Source organism: Oncorhynchus mykiss, chromosome 11 (genome assembly GCF_057628025.1).
Source record: "Oncorhynchus mykiss isolate SJ-2025 chromosome 11, ASM5762802v1, whole genome shotgun sequence".
NCBI lineage: Eukaryota > Metazoa > Chordata > Actinopteri > Salmoniformes > Salmonidae > Oncorhynchus > Oncorhynchus mykiss.
In genome coordinates this window covers 60,548,079-60,561,833 of record NC_143032.1, presented here as the reverse complement: position 1 = coordinate 60,561,833, position 13,755 = coordinate 60,548,079, and the positions used below count along the sequence as shown (strand labels likewise).

At 41.4% G+C, this 13,755-nt stretch overlaps 1 protein-coding gene across 21 annotated transcripts in view; it reads left to right on the top strand.

Moving 5' to 3' along the window:
- Positions 1-13,755, top strand: part of clip1a (CAP-GLY domain containing linker protein 1a) — a 57,153-nt gene that overhangs the window by 6,208 nt on the left and 37,190 nt on the right. For 19 of the 21 annotated variants that reach the window (XM_090190697.1, XM_090190696.1, XM_090190695.1 and 16 more), the window contains exons 2-3: positions 9,173-9,468; positions 12,117-12,637. In XM_090190697.1, the coding sequence (XP_090046823.1) occupies positions 9,378-9,468; positions 12,117-12,637 (612 nt within the window). In that variant the 5' untranslated portion in view covers positions 9,173-9,377. The remainder of the gene's footprint in view (positions 1-9,172; positions 9,469-12,116; positions 12,638-13,755) is intronic. The other 2 variants (XM_090190691.1, XM_090190690.1) reach the window with 1 other exon arrangement.

Below are 13,755 nucleotides of genomic sequence, written 5' to 3'. Positions count from 1 at the left end.
TGCACTTGCAAGCCAGGCGCAGCACTACTATCAGCACTGTCAAAGCTGTACAAAAAAGTTTGCAAACACTGGCCACAAACAATGTTTACAATTCTGCGTTGGTAATAAAGCATTATTTGTTTGACCGCAACTTCTGGGGTAGCTAGATTTAGCTTGGTACCTAGCTAGCACCAATACAACCAGCCTGAAAGCAATGATCAGTAGAAACTGCAGTCAATTTCATTTTTCTTAGCAATGATTTAGGAATCCTTGTGAGTAAGTATTAGCAAGGTAGCCACTTGTTGTTCGCCTATTGAAATTGAACTTCTGTTCATGAAAATAAATAGCTAGCTAGCTACTTAACCCTGTTGCCCAAGCTAACGTTATAAACAGCCAGCTAGCTTCGTCTGGCAAGTGACACTGGACCAGACCGCACACCGGGTTATGTGTTGTGAAGCTAGCCACAATAAGGTTTAGGCACAATAGTGGAATTTGCGGTTTGCCTTCAAAATATAAGTACCTCTTTGAAAAAGATGCGGAAGGTTACAATTGGTGGAGCCATGCCATATTTAGACTAGATAACGTTAAGGTTGGAATGTGAAACAATGAAATGGGGGTATTCGTCTACTTGGTGACACCCACAGAACACAAATGTGAAGAGTTTACACAAATATTAGTGTTGTTGCTCTTATCGCGGGACTGTGACTGTGTGAAATCACCTCCCCAGTCAGCCTATTGTGTGTATTGACATTCATATTGCACTGTACAGCTTTACCAAAGGATTGGGGATCAATTAAATGGAGTATCAGTCTACTCAATACCCAATATATTTTTTCACAACGTCCTCAGTGTGATCAGACTCAAACATCCATGCAGTATTGTTTTTCCTCTGGGATAGTGTTCAATACACAGATTTACAATGAATGTGGCTCAATTCAGTTGTTTCAGAGTCCTGCAATAAGAGCTACGATGCTAATGTTCTGTGTGTGTCACTGAGTGGACTGATACCCCATGTCATTGATCCACAATCAATAGGCAATGCTGTACAGTGAAATAAGTATGCTCCAAACACACATTTTAAGTATAATACATCCAGTGTGATTTCAACAGATTTGTCAAATTAACAAATTGTCTTTTGTTGATTTTATAACATTCCAACCTCGTTTAGCATGATCTATTCAATTATGGCATAATTCTACTATTTGAATTCATTTGCATCACTGTCAATTACATACTTTTATTTTATCCTTATTGTGGCTAGCTTCACATAGATGGGTCCAACCACCATTATTCAAATAAGAACTGTCTTATAAATTAGGGTTATTTTAGATGATGACACCTAAAATTGTGTGACGTGCAGTCATCTTCAGGTCCTGATTGGTCAACAAGCTCACTTGACAGGTCAAATAGTGTTATTTGACTTCAGAGACCCAAACGACATTCCATAGTATGAGAAATACTGGTTGAGAACGAAACGACTGAACAAATGAACAATAAAGCAGCACCGCAAGTAAGTGAAAGAAATAGGTTTTGATTGTTTTACTGGTAATGGGGACATATGTAAATGCCAACAAATGAACTTTTTGGTCAGTGTGGTGTGTGTAACCTTTTAACTAGGCAAGTCAGTTAAGAACACATTTTTATTTACAAGGACGACCAAACCCGGACGACGCTGGGCCAATTGTGTGCAGCCCTATGGGACTCCCAATCACGGCCGGATGTGTAACAGCCTGGATTCGAACCAGGGACTGCAGTAACTCCTCTTGCACTGAGATGCAGTGGCTTAGACTGCTGTGTGTGAGTGTTAATTATTTAACTGTACTAGAATGCTTAAAAGGCAAGGATAATATTGGATATCTGTATCGGCCAAAAATGTCATATCGGTGCATCACTAATTAATTTACATTACAGCACGCCACGGATAAAAGTAGCAATAACATGGTAATAGTATTGTAACGATTTATGGTTGCATTGAACATATTAGGCTATTTGCCCTGATATCCCTTCATTCCAGTATAGGCCTAATGATATGCTTGTTCTTTTCTTGGGAGAGAAATTGGTCAGGAATATGCATCAGTACACTAGCATTTCCATTGAGATACTGACGGGCATAACGGCTTGCTTACAGTGGGGTGAACAAGTATTTGATACACTGCCGATTTGGCAGGTTTTCCTACTTACAAAGCATGTAGAGGTCTGTAATTTTTTTATCATAGGTACACTTCAACTGTTCTCCACTCGTTACCTGTATAAAAGACACCTGTCCACACACTCAATCAAACAGACTCCAACCTCTCCACAATGGCCAAGACCAGAGAGCTGGACAGATTTCCACCAGTCTAATGTCCATTGCTCATATTTCTTGGCCCAAGCAAGTCTCTTCTTTTTATTGGTGTCCTTTAGTATTCGTTTCTTTGCAGCAAATTGACCATGAAGACCTGATTTCAGGCAGTCTTCTCTGAACGGTTGATGTTGAGATGTGTCTGTTGAACTCTGAAGCATTTATTTGGGCAGCAATTTCTGAGGCTGGTAACTCAATTGAATTTATCTTCTGCAACAGAGGAAACTCTGGGTCTTCCTTTCCTGTGGCGGTCCTCATGAGAGCCAGTCTCCTCACAATGCTTGAGGGTTTTTGCGACTGCACTTGAAGGAACTTTCCAAGTTCTTGAAATTATCTGGATTGACTGACCTTCATGTCTTAAAGTAATGATGGACTGTCGTTTCTCTTTACATATTTGAGCTGTTTTTGCCATAATATTGACTTGGTCTTTTACCAAATAGGGCTATCTCCTGTATACCCCCCCCCCCCCCCTACCTTGTCACAACACGACTGATTGGCTCAAACACAAGAAAGAGAAATTCAACAAATCAACTTTTAACATGGCACACCTGTTCATTGAAATGCATTCCTTAGTGACTACCTCATGAATCTGGTTGAGTGTGCAAAGCTGTCCTCACGGCAAAGGGTGGCTCCTTTTGAAGAATCTAAAATATATTTAGGCGTAATACTTTTTTGATTACTTATTCCATATGTGTTATTTCATAGTTTTGATGTCTCCACTATTTTTCTACAATGTAAAAAAAGAAAACATGAATGAGTAGGTGTGTCCAAACTTTTGACTGGTACTATATATTTAGTGTGCTTGCTGAAAGCAAGCCCACTCTAGCGCTCTTACATATTAATTATTCCCCTCACTCTAGCACTTAAGCTATCAACATGAAAACACATTTTAAACTTGTAGACTGGCTTTCTTGTAGACTGTTTTTTTGCAGGTTGCTTGAGAAAATATTTTTTATACTATTAACTTTTTGTTCTACAACCATATTTGCATACATTTCAGTGGCCATAGACTTGAATGGTAACATTTTAAAAGTTCTAGATGCTACTTGAACCGTGTAAGCTATCAACTCCAATGTTGAAATGTGCAGACTGACTCAACTTCGATGTCTTGCATACAGCTTGTCTTGCATACAGCTTGTCTTGCATACAGCTTGTCTTGCATACAGCTTGTCTTGCATACAGCTTGGCTTGCATACAGCTTGTCTTGCATACAGCTTGTTGATACTATCTATACTTTTTGAACTATAACAATTTTAAATGTGCATAAATAACATGGGTTTGAATGAGAACCATAGGAATACAGTGGTAGCTATTGAAAATGGTCCTGCTCCTCAGCCAATTAAGCTACAAGATCATCTTTAAAACATTGAAGCTATCCTAACTTCAAATGATCTGAAACCTTTAAAATATACTCAATTTGAATTTGCGTAAATTGGCATAATGCCAACCACAACAACAGTGGTAGACCATTTTAAATGCTACTGATCTTTTACCACCTCAGCTGCAAACATTAAAACTATCATTTTCAAAAGTCTATAAATGTCAAACTATTGACATTTGCATAAATTAGCATCAAAAACTAACCCACCAACAGTAATAGTAAACTTTGAACCATTCAAGCTGGAAACCAAACCAATTTCGGGAATTGTTTTATTTCTAGTTTGATCTTGTCCTTGGATTTAAAATGTCCTCTCGAATGTTATTTTCACCTTCAAATAGCCTAATTCTTTAACCTTCCACAATCAAAGTCTGGAGTACCAAGTGGTTAAACACTTTTTTCAACGTTTATGCCCTTAGACAAATCAACTCTCCTATTTTCTAAGTGCTTCCAACTAGCTGAGAGTGAATTACTTTATTTGCCCTTAATGAAAGGAATGGGGAAAAGAAAGGGGAAGTCTGAGAGGGAAGGGTAGGATACAATACATTGCAAATTGGAGATGTCATTTAGTGAGGCTTTTTGCACAACTGATGTCAGCAACAGTATATTGCACAGTGAAGAATGAAAGGCCTTTTTCCTGCGTTCAGAGAGCTATACAGTCTGTCTGAGTGATGCTTTCCTACTCTGCATGGCTTAGCTAAGCCAGACATGCTGTGGATAAGCTGCTGCCACAAGTAATCGTACATGGAAGTTGATGATCTCCGTGTTTTGGGCCCTCAAATCGGTTTCAGAACTAAATCTGTTTTACAGAACACATCCTCAACCAGTCAAATTAAAGTTGTATTTGTCACATGCGTTGAATACAACAGGTGTAGACTTTACTGTAATGCTTATTTACGAGCCCTTTCCAAACAATGCAGAGCTTTAAAGTAAGAGAAATTTGCTAAATAAAAAAAGGAAATTGTAACACAATTAATTATAGCTAGGCAGTCCCCACCCATTTCATGTATCCCAACAGAGCAGCAAGGTTATTTCCTTTTACAGTGCGTGCTTCGTTAAACTATATAGCAATAATATTGAAGGATGGCAGCAAGCTATCGGATTTTATGTCTCCTAAATTTACAGCATGCACTGGTGGAACTGTAATGTTGAGTTCACAGTGCAAATGAGTCATTAGTGCTTTACATTTTGTAGGTGGCATGAACCCAGAGCCATAGGAAACATGGAATTAGACACAAATAATTAATGTCTGCACACTACAGGAAGTGGGTCCAACAATTGCTAAAGAAAATTATCCTGGTCTGAAAGTAAGTTTGTTAAATTGAAACAAATCAAATTACATTCAAATAATAGGGATGTTACTCGGTTAGCTGCTGAAAATACATATGTCTGGTCATGCTTATCGGTCTATTGGTAATTTTCATTCTTTTGTGGAATTAAAAACAAGCTATTTTTATTTCTCAATATCAATTCGTAATTAAAGCGCACCTCCCATTCGCCTTTCGGGTGTACAGGCCATAGCCTGCCTACCTTTTGACTCAGCGAGTCACCCACCACTTTGCAATGTGAGCTTGAGGCAGTAGAATTGAAACCGGAAAGTTTACTTTCCTTCCAAATAATGAGGCATGTCTTACCTTTCTTCAAAGTAGCCTTGCAAAAATCCATCCGTAGAAATGTGGAGGCAATTTATTCTCTAAAGACTTCCTCATGCCATTAACCAGCATTTCTCCCCTGTTCTAGTGTTTTTCATATCAACTCTCTTTTGTTGTCCAGAAGCCAAAGGCACAATCCTAGTCATATTAGCAATCCATCATAGTTGTTGCTATTAGATTCCCCCTCTTTCTAAATGTCTAACGGAAATGTTCATCTCTATCACAACCGCTCGCGTTAGGTTTAGAACTGTGTTTTCCACAAATTGCATTTTGGCAAATGTTTGAAAATTATGTTTTATCTGCTTCATTACAGGATTGTTTAATAATTTTGAACTGTAAGGTGATAGGCTTGCTATTGCTACACGTTTCCCTTAAGCTCGTAATGAGAAATGTCCGGTCCTTGTATGCATGCATAGTATAAGAGAGGAAGAGACAAAAGCGAATGGTTTCACTCTCGCCAAAATCTGTCCAAAATAAGCCCAATATGTTTCTATGGGTTTATTTTGGGCCTAGTCTCGTCGCCTGCCTTCCCGCCTTGGGCCGACTCCCATTGTTAGGGCAGAAACAAAAGCATCTCATTCTTATATACAGATCTCTAATAGTATTTTCTGTTGGTCTCCTCATTCTACTGTTTGGAAACAATTTAATCGTTTGTTGACCTATTAATGAGGGTCAGTTAGTCGTTTCCATCTCTAAAATTTCCATCTCTGAAGTGGATGGGAATTATTTTTAGGAAAATGCCCTGACTAGTAACATAGTTTAAGATGTTGGTATGGTAACTTCCCCAAAATACCATGTCATTTTGAACATTCATCACTGTAGTAGGCCAGCCTACAGCTGTAGTGCAGTGCATGACAGTGATGGGCATTTGGGTTTGTAAGGATAAGTGAATTGCCCAAAACCTGCATTAACAGAACATTGGTGTTTGGCTGTCTTCCTGAATAGAGATTAAAGTGAGAGTCTGGAGCGAAGGATTAGCTTTACCAGTGGGAAACATCTCCATCTGCATAATTTGATCATTTTCAGCTGACTACACCAGTGCTAAACTGAAAGCTGTCCATAGTTTATAATTATAGATGTACGGCTCTGGTTTCAAGTATAGAAATTGCTGGTCTATTTGGGAAAGCCCGCTCTCTTCCCCAAGTTGACTTTAGCCTTTCTCTAAACAATGCCATGGAATCAACAGATGACGTTTGTGATGCAATGGAGGAGGCATAGTCCTATTTGTTTGTGGGGTTGTTTTTGTTTAAGTCAGCTTTGGAAATATAGTTCTGGACATTTGTTGTAATCGGCCATCTTCTATTTTTTATAGAGTATACCATTAGTGAGGAGTGAATTTATAGCAAATAGAATAGGCATATCAATGGATACCCTCTACTCTGTATCCTCTGATGATTCACTGCCATGAAGATATCAATAATTTCTGTGCTTTTTCCTTGAGGGCTTTTGGTTGTGGTCCTGACCTCAGGGCACTAATGGGTGTCATTCAGCCACAGAGGGGGAAAACTGCGCCATGTAAATTGGGTCAATGCTGCAGACCCACCCTTTATTCTGTGCTGTTGAGAAACTTATTTTTGCCTTAAGGTAGATGTGCGTTAGAGAGATCTAGTTTGTTTTATTTAACATAGTGCTTAGGGCTTCAGAGGAATGGAAGGTATGTGTCTGTGACTTAGCTGCAAGATCCATTTAGAATTTCTTTAGTTATCAGTTTTCCGTAATCCAGGGCATCTTGATACTGTTAGGTACTCTCACTTAGAGCAGGGAGACCTCTCTGTCAATAGCTGGAATGTAATAATACATTTTCTTTTGCTGGCAGTGTAGTGAGGGGACTGGACGTATGAAGTTGAACTGGCCTATTCCATTGCAGATGTTACTTCACCACTGCCTAAACAGTAGGCCAGATGTAAAACCTGAAGCTGTTCAACTTTCAGAACATTCCTCTATACAGTATTGCATAACCCAGGCCCTGCATGTCGCCAGGCACTCTCATTTGTTGACTTCTGTAATCGAAAAAGCCTTGGTTTCATGCATGTTAACATCAGAAGCCTCCTCCCTAAGTTTGTTTTACTCACTGCTTTAGCACACTCCGCCAACCCTGATGTCCTTGCCGTGTCTGAATCCTGGCTTAGGCAGGCCACCAACAATTCTGACATTTCCATACACAACTACAACATTTTCCCTCAAGATGAAACTGCCAAAGGGGGAGGAGTTGCAATCTACTGCTGAGATGTCCTGCAAAGTTCTGTCAGACTTTCCAGGTCTATGCCCAAACAGTTAGAACTTCTCATTTTAAAAATGAATCTCTCCAGAAATAAGTCTCTCACTGTTGCCGCCTGTTATTGACCCCCCTCAGCTCCCAGCTGTGCCCTGGACACCATATGTGAATTAATTGGCCATCATCTATCTTCAGGGTTCGTTCTGTTAAGTGACCTAAACTGGGATATGCTTAACACCCCGGCAGTCCTACAATCTAAGCTAGATGCCCTCAATCTCACACAAATCACAAAGAAACCCAGCAGGTACAACCCTAAATCCGTAAACATGGGCACCCTCATAGATATTATCCTGACCTACTTGCCCTCCAAATACAGTACCTCTGCGGTTTTCAATCAGGATCTCAGTGATCATTGCCTGCATCCGCTATGGGTCCGCGGTCAAACGCTCCCTGAAACACTTCTGCGAGCAGGCCTTTCGAATCGACCTTGCCCGGGTATCCTGGAAGGATATTGACCTCATTCCGTCAGTAGAGGATGCCTTGTCGTAATTTCCTCACCATCTTAAATAAGCATGCCCCTTTCAAAAAATGTAGATCTAAGAACACTCCAGACCTGACTGCCCTTGACCAGCACTAAAACATCCTGTTGCGGACTGCAATAGCATTGAATAGTCCAAGTGATATGCAACTGTTCAGGGAAGTCAGGAACCAATACACGCAGTCAGTCATGAAAGCAAAGGCTAGCTTTTTCAAACAGAAATTTGCATCCTGTAGCTCTAACTCCAAAAAGATTTGGGACACTGTAAAGTACATGGCGAACAAGAGCACCTCCTCCCAGCTGCCCACTGCACTGAGGCTAGGTAACACAGTCACCACCAATAAATCCATGATAATTGAGATCTATGGCTGGCCATGCTTTCCTCCTGGCTACCGCAACCCCGGCCAACAGCTCTGCTGTGTTTATGTGCAGGTCTTTCGTTAAGAATTCCCTGCCTGTGTTTCTGAATGGTACTAGGTTCGTTGATATCGAAGACTGATCGACTTTGTGTGTGTGTGAAGGAGAGAAAGGGAAAGCGAGAGTTTGTTTCTGTATGGTGGTGACAAATACATGCGCACACAGAGACACTTGAATGTGGCCTGGCTTGTGACAGAGTATTTTTAGTATTGGACTCACTGTGACGAGTCAATCGGGGGAGCACTGCTTGTTGTCATAAGAACACAAGATCATTTGAATGTCAAGGGCAGGCTATTCAGCCCATCTATGCTCACCATTAATCTGTTGTAAACGATAAGCCTTGTCAGTGCCACCCATGATGTTGAGGTGGAACCAATTATACCAAGTGAACAAATCAATATAAGACGCCAGTGTTTGAATAGTCATGTCCACAAAGTAAAAATTGGACCAGTGAAACAACCCTCCCTCCTGGCTTACCATTTTAAGTGAAGACTGAAATATATGATTTTTCTGTGAAAATCCTGTTCCCTTCAGGATATTATCATTAGTAGTCTTCTATGCAAAGTAAATAATATGAATAAACTAGGTTAACTCAAATGCATATTATACGAAGCTGTTTGTTGCACTAATATGTCTTCCTCTCTCTTAACAGGGTCCTTTTTTGAGGGGCATCTTTTTCTCCCTCACCCCTTTTCCCACTTTTTTTTTTATTTTTGTTTGATTTATTTTGGTGCTGTGACTCAGAGAGCATTGTCATCTCAGAGTCTGAGCACAACTACGTCAATGATTTGGGGTTTGCCGGCGCCCACTGACGGACAGAAAGGCCCTGTAGATTTCACAGCACACAGAGAGGAAACATGAGCACAACCAAGCCCAGCGGGCTCAAAGCGCCCAGCAAGATGGGTAGGTCAACGGGGGCGCCAGCCACCAAGACCACCCCCTCCGCTGGTAAGAGGTCCTCGTCCCCCTTAGCACCAGCAGTTCTCATGTCCTTGCTGCTTCTCATTAAGGCTGGTAGCTACAGCACCTAACCTCTGACTTTGATGTCATCAATCAGCTTAAGGTTGCAATGAAATGGGCTTTACTGCTTCATCAGTCTGGATCTGCTGATGCGGCTTGACTAGATTTGATGTAGACATGCTGATCGGTCACTGGCCATTTTGATTCCATAGGCTATAGTATTTACCCCCAAAATCTCTCCAATATGGTGGATTAACTATATTTTTAAGTAGGAGAAATTTTGTGAATTGAGTTCACTAGAGGCTTTAGACACAGCAGGCTTGCTGTGTAAAATGTGATCCCTGTGCTGGTATTTTGTTTCAAAGCATTGACAGTCGGGTCATGTGAAAATGCCACTGTGAAGTTTGGCCTCATGTAAATGTCATCCAATCAACTATTACTTTGTGCATTGCTCGGCTGTTATCATATGAGCCAGTTTATTTATATGTAGAAAATCAGGCAACCTTAATTATTGGGCCTGATCAAATGTTGACGGTAGAGTGCCTTCAGAAAGTATTCATACCCCTTGACTTATTCCACATTTTGTTGTGTTACAGCCTGAATTTTTCTCACCCATGTTTTTTGTACATAATTTACGTAAGTATTCACACGAGTCAATACATGTTAGAATCACCTTGGGAGCAAATACAGCTGTGAGTCTTAATGGTAAGTCTCTAAGAGCGTTGCACACCTGGCTTGTACAACATTTAGCATATATATATATTTTTTTAAAGTTTTCAAGCTTTGTCAAGTTGGTTGTTGACCATTGCTAAACAGCCATTTTCATGTCTGGCCATAGATTTTCAAGCCGTCCAAAAAATATATAGTTTTTCATTTTTACAGCGGTTTGAAGCTGGTGGACCAAAACCGAAAGTAACTTTTGTTTTGGTCCACCAGCTTCAAAAAACGGTAAAAAATATATTCTTTGTAATTTAAAATATATTTCACAACGAATTTGATGGTACAATGATTCCTTACACTATTAGTGCATGTTTTCTCACATAAACAGTGTAGAATTTTAACAATCAGGAAATTACGATTTCCACTAGATCAGAACAGCTCCACAAAGTCAGAACAGCTTTCCCAGTTTGACAACAGATGCCACTCCGGCGGGAGAAATCAATAGGTGAATTTCACAGCCAATCACAACACTGACGGGTAAGTAATACTGTGAAACACCATCATTCCACTGTTTGCGCTAGATATGTTATGGACATTTTCTGAAATAACAATGCGATTATTCTAAGAAATCCTGTGTGTAGCATCTTTGAGTCAAAACTGTAACTAGGCCACTCAGGAACATTCAATGTTGTCTTGGTAAGCAACTCCAGTGTATATTTGGCCTTGGGTTTTAGGTTATTGTCCTGCTGAAAGCTGAATTTGTCTCCTAGTGTCTGTTGGAAAACAGACTGAACCAGGTTTTCCAAAAGGATTTTTACTTATGCTTAGCTCTATTCCGTTTCTTTTTTCCAATAACACTCCCTAGTCCTTGCAGATGAACAGCATAACCCATAACATGATGCAGCCACCACCCTGCTTGAAAATATGAAGAGTGGTACTCTGTGATGTTGGTGGATTTGCGCCAAACATAACGCTTTGTATTCAGTACATGAAGTTCATTTCTTTGCCTAATATTTTGCAGTTTTACTTTAATGCCTTATTGTAAACAAGATGCATGCTTTGGAATATTTTTCATCTGTACAGGCTTCCTTTTCACTCTGTCATTTAGGTTAGTGTTGTGGAGTAACTACAATGTTGTTGAACCATCCTCCATTTTCTCCTATCACAGCCATTAAACTCTAACTTTTTTAGTTTTAGTCACCATTGGCCTCATGGTTAAATCCCTGAGCGGTTTCCTTCCTCTCCAGCAACTGAGTTAGGAAGGACACCTGTATCTTTGTAGTGACTGGGTGTATTAATACACCATTCAAAGTGTAATTAACAACTTCATCATGCTCAAAGGAATATTCAATATCTGCTTTATTTATTTTTCACTATCTTCCAATAGGTGCCCTTTGCGAGTTATTGGAAAACCTCCCCTGGTCTTTGTGGTTGAATCTGTGCTTGAAATTCACTGATCGACTGAGGGACCTTACAGATAATTGTATGTGTGGGGTACAGAGATGAGTTAGTCAAAAAAAGGTTAAACACTGTTATTGCACACAGTGAGTCCATGCAACTTATGTGACTTGTAAGCAATGTTTTACTCCTGAACTTATTTAGGCTAACCATAACAAAGGGGTTGAATACTTATTGACTTGACATTTCATTGTAAAAATGTCTAACATGATTCCACTTTGACATTATGGGGTATTGTGTGAAGACCAGTGACACAATCTCAAATTAATACATCTTAAATTCAGGCTGTAATAACAAAGTGGAAAACGTCAAGGGGTGTGAACTTTCTGTAGGCACTGTACGTAACATATTTCACTCTGGGATAAGAGTTTGGAACTGTTGAATAGCAGGGTAAAGGTGTCATGTTCTGTGAGCTAACCCCTTCATGTTAGCCCTGTTAGTTCAGCTCACCCTGGACCAACTTTAGTGGCGTTGGCACACTGGCAGTAATTGGATGATTTCCACCTGTTTCCATGCAGCCGGATCCAAAGTAGCTGCAGCCGACAAGTCCACTCCAGGAGGCGGTGCAGCTGGGACACAAGATGGCGGGGAGAACTTCCAGGTTGGGGAGCGAGTGTGGGTGAATGGGAACAAACCTGGTGTGGTGCAGTTCCTGGGGGAGGCTCAGTTTGCACCAGGACAGTGGGCTGGCATAGTGTTGGATGAGCCCATTGGGAAGAACGATGGCTCGGTGGCAGGGGTGCGCTATTTCCAGTGCGAGGCCCTGAAAGGGATATTCACCCGCCCCTCCAAGCTGTCCTACACAGAGGGCGAGGCCAACGGGACTCAGACAGCACCTTCGTCCCGGGCTGGGTCGCCCACCCCCTCCACCGCCAGCCTGGCCTCTCACACCCCCTCTGTCAAAAAAGCCTCAACTGCAACGCCTGCCACTCCAGCCTCCAACCTGGCACGCACAAACAGCGAGTCCATCTCCAACCTCTCAGACACCAGCTCGGTCAAGAAAGGGGAGAGGGAGCTGAAGAATGGAGACCGTGTTTTGGTAAGGCTTAGTTCATTTACACTTTGAATGCAGCTGTTATTTTGGATCAGGTAGCTTTTATCCTGAAGCACCTGCCTGCTCGTCCATTTATGCAAGTTTGTCTCAAATGTTCCTCCTGGCCTCCTAACCCTGTTCCAGGTTAGAGAGGGCTCATCCCCATCCCCACACCCTCCTCTTGCCCCTTGTGTGGCCACAAATGCTGTAAATACAGGCTGGTCTCAGTTACACGACTGACCACTCCTCCCTCTCACCATGGTAATCTCTCAGGAATGTGTCTGCGGAACACAACCTCCTCCCACCTCCTTCCCAACTTCTCACTGACCAATGAGAACATCTGTTCTAACACTCCTCAGTGAGCTCAGTTTCTGTGTATAGTCCCTCTGTTCACAGCCAAGCTCTGTCCTCGTATGAGCACCTTCCGTCCTGAGTGTGTTGTCCAAGGCCCCTCTCTCTCTCTCTCCGTCAGCCTCGGGCTGTGTAACACATTGTGTTAAGAGGAAGTGTCACCCACGCTCAGAGGACGGGAGGGTGCTTTTCTCACCACAGTATTCCTCACTTCTCCCTTTAGAGCAGTGGTCAAAAACCGGTCGATCGCGATACTGGTCGATCTCCAAGGCATTACTGGTTGATCACCAAACGTTGCTGTAAAAAAACAAAGGATAAAGCATTCCGTTGCTATTTTCTTAATTTGTTTGGCTCTGTTGTTGCTAGGTGCACTTGATTCAGCAGCCCTAGTGCCAGGATGGCAAAGTTTTCCTGTTTTTAACCGTTTCATTTGTGTAAAGGTGGAGAACTCCACCTACCCGGCAGGGCCAGAGAGCAAATCAAGTGCACCTTTTGGCCTACCACTGGCCAATCAGGTAGCTCAGATCACTGTGTTTGCACAATTCCCTCAAGCCATAGACTGTAAAAAGAAGCCTCGAATGCACAGCAAAGTTGACACTGACATTTTTAAACTTCTAAACCCATGACAAGAGAGAGACTCAACGAGTACAGCAAAGAGGTGCTGTTTTTATGAGTAAGTTCATGTTTAAATTGTTATTCAACACTGTCAACACGTTCAAAGATGTTATAATTCATCAAATGTGCGTTCTTCCTACTTCCACTCACGCTACAAC